Source organism: Saccopteryx leptura, chromosome 5 (assembly GCF_036850995.1).
Source record: "Saccopteryx leptura isolate mSacLep1 chromosome 5, mSacLep1_pri_phased_curated, whole genome shotgun sequence".
NCBI lineage: Eukaryota > Metazoa > Chordata > Mammalia > Chiroptera > Emballonuridae > Saccopteryx > Saccopteryx leptura.
Genome location: NC_089507.1, coordinates 142,130,064 through 142,153,299, shown reverse-complemented (window position 1 = coordinate 142,153,299; position 23,236 = coordinate 142,130,064). Strand labels below are relative to the sequence as shown.

Sequence of the window (23,236 nt, the reverse complement as noted above, 5' to 3'; positions counted from 1 at the left end):
CTAATAAGCATGGCTTTCTTCATTATTCAGTACATGAAGCCCTGATAGTTATCACTGCTTTTCAAACCAGGTTCGCAGAGAACTGGCAATGGAGTTATTTATAAATCCCACGACTGCAGCTCCTTGCCTGCTCCCAGCCTTGCCCTGCGGATGAGGCTCTGAACAGGGCTGGCCGCATGGTGGCCACACCAGGGCTCTTTGTGACCGTCTCCTCCCCCTTCCACTAGAGAGCTATTTCCAGTCCGCCCCACAACAGGTTTTCTCATTATAGATAAGGCCAAACCTAACGGAGCAGCAGACTGGCTTCCCTCACTGCAAGCAGAAGGTCTGCCAAGTTCAGATTCTGACCCTGCCACAGGCTGAGCTAAGAGTGTTTTCTCTCCCTAACCCCCTTCATCCTCTTCTAGAAGTGTCTGCTGAATGACAAGAATGAACTCAGAGCCAAGCGGTTAGTTTTCAGTAAGAACTGCAAGTCACCTGAGAACTAGGTACATTATTACTTCCTGGGTTTCCAAGCACTTTCAGATTTCCAGGGAGGTTATTTAAATATTCATAACTTCTAAAACTTCTAAAGACATTTTTTGGTAATAAACTGAAAATATACTATTAGGATCACATATCTTGCCCTGTTTGGAATTTTAGTATTGTGATTTTCCTCTCTAATTATGCCTGTGCTGTTTAACCACACACACAGAGGCATTCAAACATAAGCAGTATACAACCAGCTCTCTCTTCAGCAGTCCTATTTAACTAGAACACTACTCGAACTTCTGGATGATCCTTTACCCTAACGCGTTCACAATCTCTTATGACAACTGAGAGCGCTCCACTGACAGGCCTGTGTCTCTGGCCCTTCTGGCTGGCACAGCCGTGAGCACATGCCTGAACCTCTCGGGCCGAGGTTTCCTCATCTGTGAGACAGGAACCACGGTCAGCCGTCTCCTGGGAGCAGAGGAGAGACTCCCAGGAGCACTCAGGACAGCGTCCAGCAGGAACGAGAACTCGCTGTGCTGGCACGGCCCCTGCTACCCGACGTGTGCAGACAGCAACCCCCCGGCGCAGCGTGATGCAGCGCTGACACATCCACAGCTCCCTACAAGGTGGAGGACAAGGCGGCCCAAGTCCCGCCCTGAACCCTCATGCCAGTTTTGAGCAGAAAGCCTGCACAGAAGTCACCTGCCCTGGTCAGTTACCTCTTCCCTCTCTCAGCTCAGCTCCCACTGCGTTACGCCCCTCAGGGCCAGGCCCGTGGGGGTTGGGGGGCTGCTTCACTCACCAGTGTGCTCCATGCTTGGCAGGTACTTGATAGATGGACAAACTGCCTATTTCTAAGAGCAAGGAGGTCCTGGCCTCACCCTGGAATCTAGATACCAAAGCACGTCCAACAGATGGCTGCCCGCACAGCCCAGACCCTCCAAGAACACCTGAACCAGAGAGGCTGGGCAGGGAGCCCTGCAGCTGCGGGGCTGAGCACTTGACACACACAGTGCACCAGGACCTGGGAGAAGCCAACATGAACAGAACCTGCCTCTCTGACTTCACTCTAGGACAGAGATCACTTCACTGTACCCCAGCCGGTCCTGCAAGGAATGAGCCATGTGGCCAAGTTCTGGAAATGGGATGGGATCAGAAGTAACCTGGGCCAGTTTCAGATCTGGTCAGTGAAAACAGAACCGCCTCACCGAAGCCCACCTTCCTCTCCGGTGGGAATGAAGTGGCCTGAGCCCAGAGGAAGGAGAGGGAGGAGAGAGATTCCCAGTGCTAAGGCGCCAATGGTGAGGGAGGGTCGGCCAGTGCACCCCAGCGGGACCCATGCTGGACACCCTGGGGCCGCTCTCCCAGGGCTGTCTGACAAGGCCCCGCGTGACCTTCCACTCAAGAGCAAGCAGCTCAATGGTTACACCCGTTCCTGCCCTGCACCCTCAGCACCCTCATTCACCGCGGGCACCAAAACCCCACGGGAGGCTCTGCCATCACAGGGCGCAGCTCCGCCCACACCACTGCAGGGAGCCATGTAGTGGGCCTGTCAGCCCCGTAACAGTCCTCTGGGGTAGACACTTCGTTCACCTCACACCCAGCGCAGGTCAGGAGCAGCATGGCCAGGCTCACCTGGGGCACCTACCTCAGGTCCACAACGCTCGCTAGTGCTGGTTACCAACAGCAAGGGCAGAACTGCATCTTCACATTCCCTCACGTGGGCCAATGTCTGAGAGGCCCAGAGGCAGTCCGTGTGTGGAACCCCCACGCTGGCCTGATTGGGTAAAGGGACAAAGGGAATTGGCAGTTCTCACTCGACCAGCCTATGGGCTTCTGTCGAGGGAGGGACCAGAGACACTAGCCACCGCCTAAAGAGGAGTGGACTCCTCTGGCTTTGGAAGTTGGTTCAGCAGAGTAAGAATGGAGAAAGAGAGTTTCTGCCCGCAAAACCTTGAGCCTGCGACACCGGCAAGGTGTGGAGACCTGGGCAGCCAGGTGGAGGGCAGCGGGGCCAGGGAAGATTGCAGCAGGTCCTGTACAGGCCCGAGAGCTCACACAGGCTCAGTGGTCAGCACAGCCAGGCCACTGGGAAGAGGGGGTGCAGGCCCGTCACACCCTCCGCATGCACCAGTGGGCAACAGAACGCGAGAACCCGAATACTGAAATAAAAGTGAAAACTGTGTCAAGACGCTGAAAGCTGCTCGCTGACCGCTGGGACTGCCTTTTATAGCGGAGAATACACTCAACAAAGAGCCGGGCACTTTCCCCGCGGCTGTCTTGTTCTGAACACAGACCTCCCCCCTTCCCCTACACCCGTTACAGGTGACCTTATGGGAAAGACGGCTCCTTGTACATCCTCACTTCCTAGTGACAGAAGGACCACACTGTGCCCAGCCAGAAACTCCAGATCCCAAACTGGAGCAAGGGTGGTCCTGGGGCCGGGTTTGGCCAACAAGACGAGCTGGCATGTTGGATCGACAGGACAGGACCACCTCCCCTGCAGCACCTCCCACCCCGCCTGCCTCCTCCCTCACCAGAAATCTGGCAGAAAAAAATATGGGTCCCTGACAACATCACAGACCAGCTACACCAATCCAGAACCTATTCATTTCGTGTTAAAACTAAGCCTGGTGAGCAAGATGACTGCTAAGCGAGGCCTGTTCCTGGCAGTCTCTCACATCCTGACTGACCTCAGCCAGGACCAAGAGTGCGTCTTTCCTCAAGTCAGGGGCACAAAACAGGCAGAACGAATACGGCAACTTCTCCTTCAAAGGAGGAAGAAGTTTAGGCTTGCTCAGAGTTAAAAGTACCAAAAGTTGCACTGCTGACAGAGAACTGAAGACACAAACCACATTCTTAGATTCCAGGCGTGTGAACGTTTTCTTCCGTGGCCCTGTTTCCGCTGGGACCAACCTTCCTCACGTACCGCCAAGGAAACCAGGGTTCTAAAGTCTGACCCTGAGAGGGTCTCCTGATGTGATCACTCACTATGTAACTCTCCAATTTCAAAGGCATAAAGGACGATAAAATTAGCAATTCCCTCTATCAAATGCAGAGTTATTTTAAGACAGTGAGTGCATTGTGGATATCTCACTTAAAACAACTTTTAGTAGTAACGGAATTCTACCTTTTGAAAGACCACATTAATCCTTTCAAATAATTGCTGTTTTGCTTTTCTTTATATCACTCTAAAAATTCAAGGTAAAAAATTATCGTTCTCTTCCACATAATTCTCAAAGTGTACTTTCACTTTTTTGCATCTCTTGCTAATGACATGATGTTATCTACACTAATCCTATTCAGGAAAAACTGATAACTTCCCTTATAGAAAAAAGATGGAAACTTTGCATAAATTGCTTAGCACAAAGTTAATCACATAATGCAGAGAATAAAGAGGCTCTAACAGCTATTATGTGACTTATCAGCTTCCCTAAAAGGGTCAGTTGGCCTATTTTAATAAAACTAATTAAATACCTTAACAATATCATTAAAATTTCATGAATCTTTCAGTAAATTACAACCTTTGTCTACATGTTTTCATTTCTTAATCTCACTTAAAATGCAAAGAACTATATAAGACACCATGGGCACCTAAGAAGGCCTCTCAGTTAATTCTGATTAAATGGGTCAAATGAAAAGAATCAAGACCACTAGTGACCCCTGACAATTAAAATTACAGCCCTCCTTGACAATGTTAATCCTCTTATTTCAGTATTTCCCTTAGATTCCTTTCTCTTTCAGGGTGTCCATGTACATTTTCCTAGAAGGCAGTTTTATACTCACAGACACATTGTGAGCATTTTAAAGAAGCACACGCCCAGCGCCCATCACCAGGTCCGTACGGGGAAGGAGGCGGCACGTGAACTCGGCACGCCACGGGAGACAACGCCAGGGGGAGGCAGCAGCCCCCGAGCACGCACTCTAAGTCATAACATCTTCACAGCAGCACATTCGCTCCTCAGAGTTACATCACGACTGTTTATTTACATTCCTTCGTAAAGGAAAAGCCCTGTGCTCCTGCGCCCGCCCCAGTGGCCCGCCACACGGCAGGTCCTGCACAGCAAGTGCTTCCATTTCAGCCCCTCATGACAATCTCAGTGTGATACAGTCATGATTCATCCTACAGACCCCGCATCCTGCCCAGGTCCCTGGAGGAAGGGAGGAGGCACAACACGTTGAAGACTCAAGCTGCCCAGGTTCCAGCCCCACCTTCTGCCCCCAGGAGTGCGCCTCAGCAACTTCATCCCCGAGACTCGGCCTCCCCGCCTGTACAGTGGAGAAAAGGCAAGCTGCACATGCTCAACACAGGTCCTGAGCAAAGTTGAGACCATGGTAATCGCTCAGGGATTTCCTCACAGCCACTGACCTTCAGCAGCACACGCTCCTGGGGACAAGACGGCGCTGCTCATTCAGAGGACTGACTACAAAAGAGGCAGCCAGTCAGCTCTGTCGACCGCAGGCACAGTCTGCGTGCTGTAAAAGCCTCATCTAGGAAGTCACCTATAGGTGACCCACACCCCACTCTAAGCTATGTGCAGACAACCATGCCCACATTAATGTTTGCAGCAGCTTTGTTTATGACAGCCAAAGACCAGAAAGAATCCAAACGTCCAAATGGGGAACAGATAAACAGCACTACATCCATACACAGAATGGTACTTATCAATGAAAAGAACACAGCACTGGCAGGTGCCCTAAGGTGGGTAAGCCCCACGTGCACCACACCAAGCAAAGGAGCCAGATGAAAACAAAGGGTGCCACACGATCTCCATATCTGAGCCAGTTCTGGGCGGAGGGCAGAGGCTGCTGGGCTAGGTGGGGGCTGGCAGCACGGGGCCGCAGGGGGGGCTCTGGGGACGGCAGCGCCCATCCTCACTGTGCTGATGACCTCAACACACACACTGGGGAGGATGCACAAAGTTGTACAGCAGAAAGAAGATGTTTATTAAACAGAGAGAGAATATAATACTTTGGGGAAAATGCTTTCAAGTGCTTTATTATAACAGACTAGAATAGAAAACTTAATCTTAAAAATGTGCCTAAACAGAACTATGGATCTTCAAATGCTCTGGGAAAGTAAATATTAGAAAACACAACAACGGGTGCGCTCTGCAGGACACACCGCCAGGCCAGGCCAGGCCGTAGTCTCTGTGAACAAGCAGGAGTGCAGAGGACTGGAGTTCTGCATGGCCACTTCTCCCTGGAGGAATCACTGAGTCAGACAGGCAACTGCACCCAAGGTGTAAGTCTACAGCGCACGGTGCTCTACGTCTGGGCAGCGTCTGTGAAAGGTTTCCATTTCAGAACTGTTTTACTTAGCCAACTTTAAACAAAATAGTTTATCAAACACTCTCACAATGCAGCTTTTACGATGGGACCAAATGGCTCTGAGACGATACCAGAACCGACTTCGTGTGATCTCCAGAAGCATCTCCCGGCCTCTGCGCCATCCACGTGGGTCCCACCGCCCTATTTCCACCAGCTCACACATAGCACATGCTGACAGGGCACAAGTCCAGTTAACGAGGTGCTGGTTTCTAAGCCCTCTAACACACTTAATCGCTGTTACACAGTGTTTAGCTGCTCCTCTTATTGCTGCAGATGGGAATTCACTGATATGATTAAATTTGATGGTATGATAATATATGGTAATCAAAATTAATCAGAAACTCACCAGCAAATGGAGGATGGTAGGTATTGTGTCACCTGCATTTTAAACTGCATTTTCTCCACGCAAACCTGACAACATGACAGCTGGAAGGATCTCGTCCCACAGTCCCTGCCACTACGGCTGGATCTGATAAAATGCCCATCATCTCTTCCCTGCTTTAAGTGCTAATAATTAGGAGGCACTACAGGCAAGTTGTAACAACAGGATGGGCTCAAAAGACAGACTTGTGTCCTAGATGGACTGAAGCAGGGCTCCCAGCTGTGTGGGCCACAGTCAGAGGGAACGGAATTGGTGCAGCCATCTCATCTAACTTGATTTGCATAAAATGCCACCCAGAACACATCTAAGAGCTGTCAATCACCACCACCTGGTCCCAGGTACCCCCTCCAAACACACATGTGCGCATGCACACAGAATGCAGTCAGACCTACCTGCGAGGTCAGTGCCTGCACAGGGAGCACCAATGGAAATCTCATTTACTGGGTCTAACTAGAGATGTCATCGCTAAGACTAATTTAAAATGAAAAGTGAAGTATTTTTTAACATAGTTTTCACTTTTAATTTAAACAAAGATCAGTAAGAAATTACTCAGCAGCCAAATTACTCAGTATTTAACTGGCTACCTTGAAATACCAGCGTTTCCTGACATACCGGAGCACAGTCAACGAGTGACTAGGTTTCTCAGGACCTGAGGTCAAGAACTTCAAAACACTGGGGACCTGGGAGGCGGTCCTGACCTGAAAACAGTTGTGTCCTGACACTGAGACCAAAGGTTAGTGAGATGTCACAGCTCCGCTTCCATACACTGTTAATTGACATTTTAGTACTACTTTTTAAGTGGGTAAACTTTAAAAACAATGAACATCTCTGTGAGGACAAATAGGCACCTGGAAAACATCTTCATACATGAGGACAGGACAACACACACATCAGGACGCACCTCTGGGGAAAGTGAAACCTATCAGACGAACGTGTAAAACAGAAGCCCGGAACTGAGAAGAGACTTCACACAGACACCAGTCTCCCACGTGGCAGGCTCACCTCCCATGTTCATTGAGAAAGTGGAGACATCACACTTAGCACGATGTCTAGGCATACTAGTTCTAAATTAAGAATTCCTCAAGTTGTCATAAGACCGTCAGACAAAACAAACCCTTAGGAAAGTGCAGCTTGTCACCGTTGGGTGAGATGAGGGGTGCCATGCAATGACTGCGACTGATCCACGCCTGCCAAAGGCGGACACCCAGTGCCCTGTGCTTTCTGCAGGCCTCTCCCACGCTCAGCCAGCGGGGTGGGCTGAACCCCGCATGCAGACTGTTCCTGAGGAACCACCTGACTGCAGCTGGAGCCTCTGGGGCCCTCTGCTGAGTGCTGTCTATAAACACACCCACAGCAGCAGCAAGACCAGCACCAAACGGGCCGTCCAGGTACTTCCTGGAGATCAGGGCGTCTGGCTTGTGCAAATCAATGTTTATCTTGCAGATCACATCACAGTTTTATGGTTTGACCCACTTTTCCAACATGGTTTTTAAAAAAGAACATGTTCTCACTGAGTTAATAAAACCATCAACCAACTACAAATCAAACCAAAAACTCAACTAAGCAAACACACATAAGCAGATATAACTACTGAATGGACATAATTCAGGTGGTTAAGACACGTAAGCATGAACAGTCGTGGGAAGTAGAGGAAAGCGTGTGGAGGAGAGAGATTGTGTTTGAAACCCCAAGGTCACTGGCTTGAGTGCATACTCGTCAAGGCACAGATGAGAAGCAATCAACAAGGTGACACAACTACGAGCTGATGCTTCTCATCTCTCTCTCCTCTCTCTCTCAAAAAATAAAAGAGAAAAAAACCTTCCTGTTAAACTATAAAACCAATGGCCACTAAGACTTTTGAGAATTTTTAATAAACAAGTCAAGACCTCAACACTGTTCCCGACAGTCACACACACATCCACATGTACACACCCGGGCACACACTGGAACAAAGGCAGGCCCTTTCTCACTCAACATCAGGCAATGAAATCAAAATTCATCTTCTCTGAGATGAAAGGTATTCCCACTGATGATCCTGATTCAACAATTTTACAGTTAAGCGAAATTAATTCCATTCTCAAAAACCCACTGACCTTAAGCTTTCAACAAACATTTTCCACTGCAGAAATTATGGTCAATATTTACAAACCATTGAACTGGTATTTAGCAGGACCCGCTGTGTCTGCTATATGAACATTTTTCTTAGTAAACAGTGTGCGCGTGGTCCCGCAGTGGAAGAGTAGCTGCTACTCACTGGGAATCTCTGGGGTCCCACCGCAGGTCTCGGCTGGCTCGGGACAGGCAGCAGGGGCACTGTGGAGAAACACCTCTCATTACAAACACATTGGACTCACTCCCAGACCACCTGCCAAAGGAAGACAATGTACCAAATGCAGTAAGATAGACTTGACGTGCACAATACACCCTGTTAGGTTTCCATCAAGGGAGAGGGGACAGCAGGCTCAGTCTTCACACCGTGAGCTCCCGTTTGGAGCAAAGATACTTTGCAACTGAAGAATGACCTATGCTGTTTTTCACGTCCTATCCAGGCAACCCAGGCTGGCCAACCCAGTCCTAAAGTCTAAGTCAGAGGTCCCCAAACTACGGCCAGCGGGCGGCATGCGGCCCCCTGAGGCCATTCATCCGGCCCCACCACACTTCTGGAAGGGGTACCTCTTTCATTGGTGGTCAGTGAGAGGAGCAAAGTTCCCATTGAAATACTGGTCAGTTTGTTGATTTAAACTTATTTGTTCTTTATTTTAAATATTGTATTTGTTCCGTTTTGGTTTTTTTTTTACTTTAAAATAAGATATGTACAGTGTGCATAGGGATTTGTTCATAGTTTTTTTTTATAGTCCGGCCCTCCAACGGTCTGAGAGACAGTGAACTGGCCCCCTGTGTAAAAAGTTTGGGGACCCCTGGTCTAAGTCCTCTGGGGGGAGGGGAAGGGAGGGGAGGGGAGGGGAAGGAGGGGAGGGGAGGAGAGGCAGGCCTCCAGGGCGCACAAGCCCCAGGCATTGCCGCAAAGAATGGAGACTTTCAGTCAGTTTAGTTTCTTGTCCTGAAGCAAGCGGAACTCCCACTGCTCTCAGGGAAGGACAGGAACCACTTTTAGAGCAGGGAAGCAGGCAGACTTTGGTGTCACACCCTGGGGCTAGATCACTCTCTAGGCATATGAGGCCCACTGATCTGATGAAGGAACCCAGTTCTGAGTGCGCTTGCCGCAGGGCTGTTCACTGGCTCTCTCCCTGAGGCCTGTGGCCCCATTCACCAGGGAAGCGCTCATTGTCCATTGTCCCGTGCTGTGGCCTGACCTGTGGTCCCTTCCAAATTCAGGGGAAGTCCTAAGCCCAGTAGCTCAAAATGGGGCTGTACTTGGAGTTAAGGTAAAACGAGATCATGCAGGTGAGCCCCACCGCTGTGACTGGTGTCCTTGTAAGAGATGACAGCACAGACATGCACAGAGGAATGACCGAGTGAGGCCACAGCAAGAATGACAATATAACTTACACATTAGAAACATAATAATTATATCATTGAAAATAGCACATTTTAAAGAAATTTCTGGTAAATGAGAACTACAGAAATGATAGCGCTTAAAAGTCGATCAAAACTGCTTTGAAAACAGTGCTGAGATATACCATTTTTACTAAGATTACTCAAGACATTCTGTATACTCAGCCTTGTAATTAACGCCACATGTGGCCCTGGCCGGTTGGCTCAGCGGTAGAGCGTCGGCCTGGCGTGCGGGGGACCCGGGTTCGATTCCTGGCAAGGGCACATGGGAGAAGCGCCCATTTGCTTCTCCACCCCCACCCCCTCCCCCTCCTTCCTCTATGTCTCTCTCTTCCCCTCCCGCAGCCAAGGCTCCATTGGAGCAAGGATGGCCCGGGCGCTGGGGATGGCTCCTTGGCCTCTGCCCCAGGCGCTAGAGTGGCTCTGGTCGCGGCAGAGCGATGCTCCGGAGGGGCAGAGCATCGCCCCTGGTGGGCGTGCTGGGTGGATCCCGGTCAGGCGCATGCGGGAGTCTGTCTGTCTCTCCCCGTTTCCAGCTTCAGAAAAATACAAAAATAAAAAAAATAAAATAAATAAATAAAATAATTAACGCCACATGTGCACAGGTTCAACTTAAAGTGACAATGTACAAAACAAAATAATGAAATAAAGTGATGGTGTATATGGGCATGTACAACTACTTGATAAAACCAAAATGTGACTGAAAAAAACTTATTTATACAAAAGGCAGAAGTCCAACCCTCCCAAGAGTCTAATCCAATGACTCAGAATTTCAAAGTGAGGGTGAGTCGATTTGCAAGACTTCGTATAAAAGAGTATCCAGCCCCTCCCAGTGGAGCTGGCTAAAAGGCATGGGGCACGTGGATTATGTACCTGAAGCAAGAGTAGATGAAGCAGAGAAAGAAAAATTGAGCATCTCTGACCACAAAAGACGGTCATGAAAGAGAGGAAGAGAAAATACACATTAAACAACACAAAGACAGTGTTTTAAAACTATACAGCAAATACAAGATTCCCAGAGAATTAAGAACACATACCACTTATTTTTGAAAAACTGGGATCTACACATCAATTCCTGTCAAATAATCCCAATATAATGGAAAGTAAAAAATTTAAGTCTCTAGAACTGTGGAGACTGAGAGCAAAGGAATGTAGGAGGTCTCTGGGAAGAACCCAATGATGGTGAAAAGGTTTCTTACACAGAAGCCGCCTGACTGTAGGCATTTTATTTCCTTTAGTAAACTGAAAAGCAACAAGAGAAAAAAGAGAAAAAGGAGAAAAAGAATAAAAGGGGATAAGAGCACCTGAGAACAGGTGTGAGGGCAATTTGAATCCAGCCTAGCAGAGAGGGCCCGTCAGACTCAGGGCGCCCGCAGCCTGTCCCCGCAGGGGCCTCCGTGTGCATCTGCATGCAGGAAGACGCACTGGCCTGTTGGAAAACTTAACACTTGTACTGGGTCAGGCTGTGCCAGTAGCACCTTGAATTCTGAAATACTTGATATTTATATCGTGTGTTTTCCCAATGAAGTAGGTTAGTTTTTGATTCATTGCAACCACTGTAATAGGGAACATCTGAAGAACATGTTAAATTTCCATCAGAACCGGTTAATCTTAACTTGATGGAATACTTCGTCCTTGAAGAGAAAACATGTGCACTGGGGAAGACGTGCGCACACTGCAGCCCCTCCACCCCAGCTGTGCAGCAGGCAGCGAGACTCTCGGCCTCTCTCAAGAACTGCCCCTATGTAGGTAGGCTCCCTCCTTCCCTTGCTCACCCCCTGCATCATCTCTCGAGGCCAAAGGTGCATCAGGACAAAGCATGTGGGGCACAAAGCACAGCTTCAAGACTTGAGACAGAAACCATGCAAAGCTGCCATCAGGAGCCGACGTGTGCTCACAGACACCCACATGAGCTCTGGGTGCCAGGTCAGTACCTGCACCTGTCGGGCTGCTGCCCGGCAACACACAGGCCTCCAGGCCTGGAGGACATGTTAGGGCTTCCTGCAGCCTCCCCGTTCTGTGCTCTAACACCACCGACTCTCGTAGGGCTCCACAGATCTGTGCACCTGACCACTGCCAGCGTTCCCTCCCTGAACAAGGACACGCACAAGAACAGATGCTGACACTAGTCCAGTTCTGCCCACAGCTGGGTTTCCCACAGGTGCATGACTTGGGCAGCACTGTGGAAAGCCTCCCTCCCTATATACAGTATGAGCTGGTCCCTTCCACAGCTACTGAAGGAGGTCAGGCAGCGTGCTCCTCACACGGGCTACATCTCCGCCTGCCCTGGGGAGTCTGGAGCCCTGGGATGGGGCACCACCAAGTGAGTCTAACACAGGGTGGCGACAAACAAGGGGTCAGTCAGGGCGTCGGGCCACAGCACTAACCCCTGCCCCTCCAGGTGTGGCAAACGAAACTGGTCTCTTTAGCAACACAGGACGCTGACCCCGCAGTCACAGGCCAGTCGCCAAGGCCGCAGCACCACATCCCAGTGCCGCAAGGTCACTGGGCTCCCCACACTCCGTGTCCCATCTCAGCAAAGGAGACACAGACCTTGAACGGGCGTCACCACCGCTCCTTTGAAGTGGGGGTTGATGTGGATGTTCTTGGGCTGCTGCGGGGTCCCAGGTGGAGGCGTCATCATCACGCGGGGGGCCTCCATTGGGGGTGGCGCATGCAGGCCCTGCGGAGGGACAGGGTGATGCGGGGGCTGCAGGGGCAGCAGTGGCTGCAGGGGCTGCTGCTGGAACAGGCTCCGGATGGGCTGCTGCTGGGGCGGCGGTGGCGGCGGCGGCGGTGGCAGTGGGGGAATCAGTCTCGGAGAGTGCGTCTGAAAACCACCAAAACAGACAGATCCACAAGAATCAACATTCAGAAACAGTGAAAGACTGAGGATGCTACAGATGGACTCGGACTGGACTGTAAACTTCACCAGTTAGAAGTGCTCGTAGTAACAGCTATACCAGAGCAAAGACACTTCCGACTTAGAGCGAGTTCACAGGAACCTGCGTGGGTGTGGGAGGCGGCTCCACCTGCTCCATCATGAGCGTGACCATCTCACCCTGGAATCCATCTCAGGTGAGGAGGGGAACAAGTAGCCCCCACATACCTTGCATTGATGCCAAAGAAAAATTAAATGCAACCAGCCAAGCTGCCCCAGTGAGCCGAGCACTGCACCGAGGACAGAACACAGGCTGCCCTGAGCCCTGGCTACGAGACTCCTCTGTGGCTGTCCCTTACGAAAGCAGCCCTCTTACTACAACTTTCTTCACAGTGCTGTGTATGTAATTTTTATTACTCAAATACTAGAGGAGAGGACTTATAAGACCATATGTGGAATCATATTATAGACTACAGAGAAACTTCAGCTGTTCTTCCCACTACTAATCTTGACTCCAGACTAAGCAAACAACACAAAACATCACACCCACAAAAGCCTATTTTCAGGTCCCCCATAAAATCGTGACATTACCACGACAGGAGGCTGCGTGGGGAGCAGTGCCGGCCTGTGGTCCTTCATCCGGCCTCTCTCGCTGTTGTCTCTCCTCTGGTCCCCCATCCCACGACACATCAGAGGGCCTCCTCTCCTTCCCCGCCGTGAGCCGTAGCGGCCCTGCTTGTGCTGGCGCTCTCTTTCTTCAAACTCAAGCAGTGCAGCTTTGGCTTCTGCTGACAGCTCTGTGTAGAAAGATAAATCTATGTTAGAGACACTTGGGGTGGCTGGAGACTCACAGGGGGAAAGCGAAAGGAAGATGGGATGGTGACATTGCAACGGCACCTGCTTCCCCCACAGCAGACCATTTAGCTGACAGGAGCATGAAGGGCACGAGGGTGGCCCCACAGCCATGGCTGAGACCTGTGCAGTGAGGGCATGCTCTGCCCGTGAGACATGAAGGTCTCCGGTGTAAATACACTTGAAGGTAATTTAATTCGGGACCGCTAACACATGCAGAGGGAGGCTGAAGAAGGGGCTCAAGTGGAAGGACAGCCCTTGCCTTTCGGCTGGGCATGTGCCATCCGGCTCTCTCTCACTGATGCTGAACAGCGCTGCCCAGGGTCCTGCACCAGCACAGCGGTCCTAGGGAAACCACACAGGTTTTACTAACACACTAGGCACAGAGAATTGGAAAAATGCACACAACAGAACGGATTCCTAACGACTCTTCTGATTTTAAAACAAAACGATAAAGTTAGTCTGAAGTCAAATCATTAAAGTTAATTTCATAAAAAATGGAAAGCATTTACTACTAGTTATTACAAATCTTCAGTTTTATACAAAAAGAAAAGGCCTTCACTGTGTGAAGGCAGACTTAAACATGTACCTTCCAATGAGAAGCCATCTCACATGAGAGCGAAGTCACATAAGAAAAACCCCTCAACGCAAACATTTGTGGGATACCCGCAGGTGCTCACCTGTCTGACCCAGGTTTAGGAACATGGAACACATGGACTTTGGCCCCAAGAAACTTCAGGTGGCACATTATCCTAAATTCTAAAAGAAAAAAGCTGACTTACTCAAATAAGGTTCCTTTATTTTAAAATACTATCTGAGCTGCAACAATATAGGCATCTTACATTAATAAATGTATACTGAGAAGCATTCTAACACCTCCTTCCACAGCAAAGGATACACTGTAAACATTACCAGCTTATCTCCTACCTTGGATTCCATAATCACCTCCAAACTCTTCCAATATCTAAGCCACACTTTCCTTCCCTTGAAATGGTTTCTATGGTAACCCCTCCCCTTCAAATGAATCGAGACCCCATTGGAAGGAAAATTTAATCTCTTCTTAACTAGTAGAGACTTTTACTCTAATCTTGACTACATGATTGATTCACATACACATTTTATGCAGTGAATCAGCAATTATTTTTCTAGTGGTTCTAAGTGTCAGGATTAATTTTACTATCCCCAGTAATAAAATGGTTTCAAATGACATCTTTAATCAGCAAGTAAAAATGCTTTCCTCCAATTGAGACAAGCTGTCACAAAAGGTCACCAAAATATGACAGGATGGAAATTACATTTGTAACTTCACCTGAAATGTTAATTTCCCTTTAAGTGTTTTCTGAACTATGTCCAGATTCTAAAGTAAAGAGATACAGCTCAACGTATCAAAGTTCTACAGCGTTTTGTCCCTTTCCAGAATGTGCTTAAGGAAAACATATTTACATACAAATAATTTTATAATAGTTAGACTAATACATAATGAAAAAATGTGTATAGAATACGCAATTTACTTGGTAAAATAAACAGAACAAATGATAGTCTAGGTCTTTTTACACAATGACTGAACCAAGAAATGTGTAAGAAGCCTGCAGACGGAAGGACGCTGTGTAGAGACAGGCGGTGTGCTGACTCCACCACTCCTATTCCCCACAGATCCTGCGCCTTATGCAAAATTAACTAAGGATATTATTTAAAGAGAACATCATTCATCACAAGATTCTCTTTAGGCTAAAGCAATAAAACATAATTAAATCTAATAAATGTGCTAATGAAACTTAGAATATCACCTATCTAAATGTTTACTCATAGATGACAAAAATCTAAAATAAATAGTCTTTATCATTGAGACTGCTCAGAGACCCAAGACCCGCCCCCTAGGGCAAAAGCTCCATAGCTCTGAACTCCTGTGCCGACCTGCTAGGAAAGCTGGTCGGTAACACCCAGGTCTTAGAGACGGCTTATGGCATTCCCACTCAAAGTAAGCTGTTCCCTCACACAGCCATTCTAGAAACCCTTCTGCACCGGGCTTGATGTAGGAAGTCCTCCACCCCGCAGCACCCCGTGTGCACAGCGAGGGAACTTGTCTCCCAGCATCAAGTAGTGTGCCACCCTTGGAGAAATAGACACATTTTCCGTAAGATTTAATTCCCAGAATTTTTGCTGAGGAAAAAGCTCACTACTTGAGATCTTAACCTAGACGAAAGCCCAAAATCCTAACTCTAATCTAATCTGAATTCAAAACACAACCACGAGCTCCATATTAGGCTCCACGGCAGCCCAGAGAGTCACATAGGAATTAGTGTTCTTCACTGTTAAGACTGACATCACAGAGCTGAGTGTGAAAAGAACATGACCACAATGCCCTTCTAGACCTTGCCGACAACTACCTATTCCACACGCAGACTGAAGGGTCAGAAATGGGGCACCAGAGCCTCATTTCACTCCTCTTTTTTAAAAAGGGGGATGTTATCAATACTTATCAATGAGTTCACAAAATAATTGTTTTTATTTGTATTCAAAATGTAAAAATCATTTGTCAAAAATACATAACATACGAGACAAGACACGTATTCTGGTAGCAAGATACTAAAAATAAACCCATTACAAAGGGTAGATCAATAGCTCTAAACAATCGAATCAGGGTGAGCATTTGTACCCGGCACCCAGACCACGGTCTCCATCAGGTCTCCATCACCAGGAGCACACGGGTGAGCTGGGAAGTGGCTTCCAGTTCACCCAGCGCCGCGGCGGCCTCCTTCTTCCAGCGTCTTTCTTATAAACGGCCCCTAATCTTTTCTCTGGCGAAGGGGAGGGTGTCAAGATAATAAAGGAGCTCACTGTTTTAGGAAACCAATCTTGAAATAGATAGGAATATCCAGTTCATAGTGGGAATAATCCTAACTTTTCTGTTACTAGAAAGCATGTTTCCAAACACTACGGCTTCTGAGGTTGGGGCTCACAATACAGAGCTGAAAGAGACACTTTGAAGCCCCATGCTCATCTGCCCTATTATCTATCTAACCAAATAATCATTGTGCACAAATGCATTTAAAGCCTTTTTTAAAGTTTAAATAATGATAAATGGTCAAATTGTTTATGCTTAAGCCACAGTTTATCTGAGGACTTCCGAGCCTCTCCCCCACAGTAAAAGGTACCCACTGGACCACCACTAACCCCCAGCCCCTGGTCTCAGGGTAACAGGACTGGAACCCGCCCGAGTGTCTATACAACCGTTTTTACAAAGGACACAAACGACCCTGAGAAGAACGAAATGAAGCAAAGGTCCAGGAAACAAAAGAAGCAGGAATAAAACACACAAACTATGAACACAGGAGAGCTGGACCTTGTACGGCTGTCAGTGCCAGGGTCGAAGTGAAGTGTACAAAGCCTATGGTGGCCGCCCGGAACTGGCTGCACAGAGGAAAGTTCCCCCATCTCGGGCGACTGTCAGGTGACTTCACACCAAGGACAGGTAGCCACCCAAGTCATTGTGGCTGGATGCATCAGGTTCCCCATGGAATGCAACAAAGCCTCCCAGCCCAGCTAAGCAAGCAGCAGGAACGGGGGATGCACTACCGCCTAGTCCCCCACCCAGGCCCTCCCCAGGTCCCCTCCGCAGCTCCCGAGGCCACATCCCTCCTAAGCCACTGCCCACTGCCCCTGCTGCGCAGCCCAGGGTGCCACCTCCCTTCTGCGTGGTCCCAGCCGGAGACAGAGCCGTGTGCTCCTGCTGGGATTCCTCATGCTAAAGGACACTGTTGTTCTCCCGTCTCAAGGCCTTTGCTTCATCTCTTTGACCCAAGGCCAACCGCAAATCCTCTCTCCTAGAAGCATATCCTGTCCTGAACAGGCAAATTTATACCTTGAGAAGTCTAGGGAAATCTTGGGCCAAATGGTAGAGATGAAAGAAACTATTAGGGGAAGATGTGGAAAACAGTACGATTCCAAAACAGTCTCTCCGTAAGCACATTAGTTAGGGAACATACTGACTTGCTGCTGTCACCTTGTGCCTCTTGAGGGCTTAGTGTCCTCACAGAGGCCATATATCTGGCCCTTACAGACGACTCCCTGGAATGCTTTAGGACCCCCTGAAGCCGCGAAAGCAGCACCACTTGAAGACGCATCAGCAGTGCTCCCATGCCAGGCTCCCCTACACATCTGAGTCAGGAGCCTGCGCAAGCAGGCCTCTGGGTAACTGCTGCCCACTTGTGTTGGAGAACCACTGCTTATTCTCCATAAGGGACAATGGGAGAAACCGTGGGCTGGGACCACATTGTCAATCAGCACAGCCTGCTGCCACTCTGAATAGCAGGATTTGCTCAGAAGGACAGCCTACTGATCATGTCTACAAACCAGTCCCCGTGTTTGTGTGGTTTTTTGTGACAGGAAAGAATGACAGAGAGAGGGACAGATAGGGACAGACAGGAAGGGAGAGAGATGAGAAGCATCAATTCTTCATTGCGGCACCTTAGTTGTTCATTAATTGCTTTCTCCTATGTGCCTTGACCCGGGCACTACAGCAGAACCAGTGGACCCCTTGCTCAAGCCAGCAACCTGGGCTCAAGCTGGTGAGCTGTGCTCAAACCAGATGAGGCTGTGCTCAAGCTGGCGACCTCGGGTTTCAAACCTGGGTCCTCTGCGTCTCAGTCCAACGGTCTATCCACTGCGCCACCACCTGGTCAGGCCCTGTGTCTCTATGGAATGACTTCCATAGCATCGCAGCTCCACTCCAACCTCATGCAGAGCACCCACCCCGATGGCATGCCTAAGAACCTAAAAAGCCACCTACTCTCTACCTAGTTGACTAACCCTGACAGTACTATGCAGGAAGCTGAGACGGGACTGAGATGTAAGACAGGCAAAAAGAGTTACCCAAAGTTTCTGGAATGTTCCGTCTCTCTCGAGTCACATCTGAGAGCCGAATAATTGTTCCTTCTTTCCTTTCAGTTTTGAAACGTAATCGTCCAGATTCTTCATCCTCATCTTCCTCTTCATCTGACTCTTCTTTTATTTCCTTCTGCAGTTCCAAAGTCTCCATGCCCCCCTACAGTGCAGACACACAAAACAAGTGGGGAAATGAGCTCACCTCCTCTTGAACCAAAGATTAGAGAAGAATACAGGTTCTCCATCTTTAAGGTGTAAAAATACTGCAAAATGTCTTATTTTATAAGACCATGCAAAACACTAAACTGATTCCAGGAGAAAATAACCTCAAGTATTAAAAATTAACGTAATGTTGGCCCTGGCCGGGTAGCTCAGTTGATTAGGGTATCACTCAATACTCCAAGGCTGTGCATTCCATTCCTGGTCACGGCACATACAAGAATCAACCAACAAATGCATAAGTAAGTGGAACAACATATTGATCTCTCTCTCTCTCTCTTCTAAAATCAGAAAAATAAATTTTTTAAAAAAAATTTTAAAAAGATCAACAAATGCACACACTCCTTGAAAGAAACCCTACAAATAGAAAAACATCTTTTGAAACACAGTAAGTACATGAGCTGTAACTGTTTCAGGTCCAGCGGCGGAAGCACGGCCTGCAGTGCTCTGACACCCAGTACACTGGGCCCAGGGCCCAGGTCTCAGCCCTCTGCCGCTCTGCCATGTTCTCTGTCTGACTCAGGATCTGAGACTCGATGGGTGATGTGAGCTGGACCCAGCCAGGTTTGTGCTGCACTGCGCTCACACATGTAGTAGGGTGTGCTCATTTACAGAGCCCTCTTCTTCGCCTCCACATGGCTCCACCTGAATGTTCCCAGTAATGACTATGAACCTGCCCTAGTGCAGACTCTGCGTCCAAGGACCCACTGCAGTGCTAACTCGGGTGAGATGGAGCCCACGTGCTGGCCCATGGACCACACTGGGAGCTGGATAATTCAGTTGGCTTTTACACAACCAGGGGCCTAAATGTAAGCTCAAATATGACAATGGAATACAAGAGGGAAATTCTTCACCAGACCTTCTCTTCACAACATATTGAGTGAGGGGTACCTCTCATCAGGCCATGCACACTCACGTATTGAGTCCTTTCCAACTGTAATCTGTTCCACTGGGTTCCAACTGCACAGCAAGCAGGGGCCATACTTCCTGCTTCGTGTCTTAGCAGCACTGTGTCCCCAGGACATGGACATCAGCAAAGACTAGCTGAATTGCTGAACTCACAAGGAAGAAGACCAGATACACTAGCCAATCATTGTATTTTATTGATAATTAGTAGAAATAATAATTAGTAGGGAATACCTAGGCACAATTTTGAAAGATCATGGCTTAACTTTTTTTTTCTTCTTTTCCAAGTGAGAGGAAGGGAGACAGACAGAATCCCGCATGCACTCCAACCGGAATCCACCCAGAAAGTCCTGTCTAGGGCTGATGCTCTGCCCATCTTGGGCCATGCTCACAACTGAGCTATTTTTAGCACATAAGGCAGAGGCCCTATGAAGCCATCCTCAACGCCTGGGCCAATGTGTTTGAACCAATCAAGCCATGGCTACAGGAGGGGAAGAGAGAGAGACAGAGAGAAGAGGGAAGGGTGGAGAAGCAGATAGTTGCTTCTTCTACATACTCTGTCCTGGAATCGAACCTGGGACTTCCAAAAATGCTTGGCCAATACACTACCACTAAGCCAACAAGCCAGGGCCATGGCTTAAGTTTTAAGAGGCATTCTAAATAGCGTCCTACATTAAGGGGGTATATAAACACACCAGTAAACCAGAGAGCACAGTCCACAAAGACAAACCATTACAGGGTTATCAAAGAACACGGACACCTTTTGCATGACTCTATTTACCAAACCTTCAAACAGTTTTCATTACTATATCTACTGAACAGAAAGCATTCAAAAAGAACCAAATCTAAAAAATAACTACTGAGACAATTAAACATATTCGTGACCAGAACTAAATATTCTAATGTTCCACATAACCCTTTTGAAATTATATACATATATGTAATTTCACTAACCAAAATCCAGCAATTTTTTAACTTACTTCTCAAATAAAGCTTCCTCAGAATGAGAACATAGGGCGAGAGTTCAGAGCTCCTCCTGCAGGGGGCTCTGCACAGCCCCTCACTGCACACTGCACGTCCCGCCCACCCCAGCACCTCTATGCAATCCTAGTGTCCTGAGAACCCCAAGGCCCTACGGCAGGGGTCCCCAAACTTTTTACACGGGTCCAGTTCACTGTCCCTCAGACCGTTGGAGGGCCGGACTATAAAAAAAACTATGAACAAATCCCTATACACAGTGCACATATCTTATTTTAAAGTAAAAAAACAAAATGGGAACAAATACAATATTTAAAATAAAAAACAAGTAAATTTAAATCAAGAAACTGACCAGTATTTCAATGGGAACTATGGGCCTGCTTTTGGCTAATGAGATGGTCAATGTGCTCCTTTCATTGACCACCAATGAAAGAGGTGCCCCTTCCGGAAGTGCGGATAAATGGCCTCAGGGGGCCGCATGTGGCCCGTGGGCCGTAGTTTGGGGACCCCTGCCCTATGGTCACCACAGACATCTTAGTAAGTGCCTGTTCTAAAACCAAACCTCTTTTAATGATGCACTACCAAAGACAGATCAGCAACCTTTCACTAGCAGCTTTTTCTGCTGATATTTCAACTTAAAAAAGAAAGCTATGAAAATCATCTCTCTGAAATAAACATCAGCACAATCTCCACTTACTGATCACAGATAGCAGATTCCTGTGACATTTCCTAAACTAACCCCTCCCATCTCTTTATTCACATTTAGACAGTTCTCAGCTACAGAACGGGTGAATGAACAGGACATCAATCACTTTGGAATAGTAGCACCTTAAAGATGTCTTTAGCAGGTCAATAATCTTTTCACCTTAGAAGGACTTTATCAGATCTTGTCTAAAGCTCGATAAAAGCTCTGCATTAAGTACTTCTAACAATGGACAGTGTATCTCCACCACACAAAGCTGTTTTCTTCCTTAGGGCACAATCCTCAAGGTCACAATTCTGTACAGCCTTCCAGCATGACAAAGGAGCGTCACCTCCAGCCAAACAAGCTGTCAACACAAACTTTGTCACAGCTCAGATAAAGAAACTGGCAGACAGTGATAATAAGGTCTAATTTCTCTCCCTCCCTAGGGAGGGAAATAGATTTCAAATCAGTCTAGAAACCTGTGCCCTGGCGGCCATGTTATCTTTAGCGTACAAAGGAGGAGGACTCACTGTGAATTCATCAAGAGGCTCATTGATCTCGATGTCCAACACTTCGTCATTGTACAGCTGTTCCTCCTCCGGCTCTTCCACATACTCCATGTGGTCTTCCACCAGCTCGGCTTCCTGGCCTTCGTACTGTCCCTCTTCCGGGTACTCATGCGCGTACAGTTCCGACCCGTCGGACTTGTGGTACACCAGCTCCTCCTCTGCCTGCTCATACTCAGACTCCTGTTCTCCAGACTGGTCGTTAGTATTGTCAGACAGCTCATAGGACGTGACCATGCCAGAGGTGGTTTTCAGACTAATGGTGACACCCTGAGAACTAGGAAGGTGAAATACAAAGAAAGATGCCAATCAAAATGGAGCTAAACACTGATGTAAATACTAAGTCATTACATCAACTTTACAAAGGCACACCGTGACTGGTGAAGTTACTCTAGTTCTTAAAAACACACACTTGACTCTGACGCCTGAAAACAGAGCTCCATGTGTGGTACCGAGCCAGCGCCAAGCACGCCCGATGTGCCAGCACCCTTACTATCAGCAGCTGCAGGTTATTTGACCAAGAGAATCAGACCAACCAGATGGGAAAGCAGGTCTGACTGGCAAAAGTTCAGGACTGAAGGCAAACAGTGCATTTCACTCTAACCCACAATGAAAAGGATGGCATCTATCTGCTTTCTAAGATTTCACAGTAACAATGGCAGTATTACTCTATAAAATAGAATGGTTAGATGTACCTGTAAGAACAATTTATTTTCTTTTTAAAAATCTATGGTGCAAAGTATAAACTATTTAAAAATAAAAATATTAAAAATGTGTATAAAGCAACATTTCAGTGTTCAAATATGTAAATAAAATTTGCCCTAGTCACAAATATGAAAAAATATTACTTTAGTTTCTGCATACACACCAGAGGTTTTAAAATTGTAATAAATAAAATCATATTCTATGTATTAAGTCACAAAAGCAAAATACCAACAAGATATAACACTTAAAATGCAAGATTTTGGAGATAAATCTAAGTCCCAGGTATTAAGTACCCAATCCTACCAAACACTGAATATACCACACAGACTTGAAGACATTATGTGGCATAAAACCCCAAAGGTATATTTCAAGGGCCCCTATGATGGTGTCTGGAGGGGAAGGCTTTGTGAGGTGCTACAGCAGCAGGATGGAGCTTCATGACAGGATCAGTGCCCTTATAAAAGGGACCATAGAGAGCCCCCCACCCTTCCTGCTACATTAGAACACAGAGAGAAGGCACTATCTGTGGACCAGAAATGGGTCCTCACCAGCCGCTGACCATTTAGTATGTTGGCCTTGGACTTCCCAGCCTCCAGACTGTAAAATAAATTTCTGTTGTTTTATAAGCCACCCCTAGTTTTTAGTATTTTATTAAAGCAGCCCAAACAGATTAAACAAGTATATTCAGATATTAAAACTGGAGTCTAAAATATAGTCCAAAGGAATTTCCAAAATGGCAACTCCCAAATGTAAACAGCTAGGGGGTAAGCAAACACTTGTCTAGGAAACCAGATACAGCAACAGCAAGAGACCAAACTACAAGGAACAGTAGGGGGAGCCCCGAGCCTCTGCCTCAT

General features: G+C 47.7%; 1 protein-coding gene across 3 annotated transcripts in view; it reads right to left on the bottom strand.

Moving 5' to 3' along the window:
• Positions 1-23,236, bottom strand: part of RBM33 (RNA binding motif protein 33) — an 86,782-nt gene that overhangs the window by 24,087 nt on the left and 39,459 nt on the right. For all 3 annotated transcript variants that reach the window (XM_066385589.1, XM_066385587.1, XM_066385590.1), the window contains 5 exons: positions 21,639-21,951; positions 18,309-18,480; positions 13,176-13,381; positions 12,257-12,533; positions 8,442-8,500 (listed from right to left, as the gene is read on the bottom strand). In XM_066385589.1, coding sequence (XP_066241686.1) covers positions 8,442-8,500; positions 12,257-12,533; positions 13,176-13,381; positions 18,309-18,480; positions 21,639-21,951 — 1,027 coding nt within the window. The remainder of the gene's footprint in view (positions 1-8,441; positions 8,501-12,256; positions 12,534-13,175; positions 13,382-18,308; positions 18,481-21,638; positions 21,952-23,236) is intronic.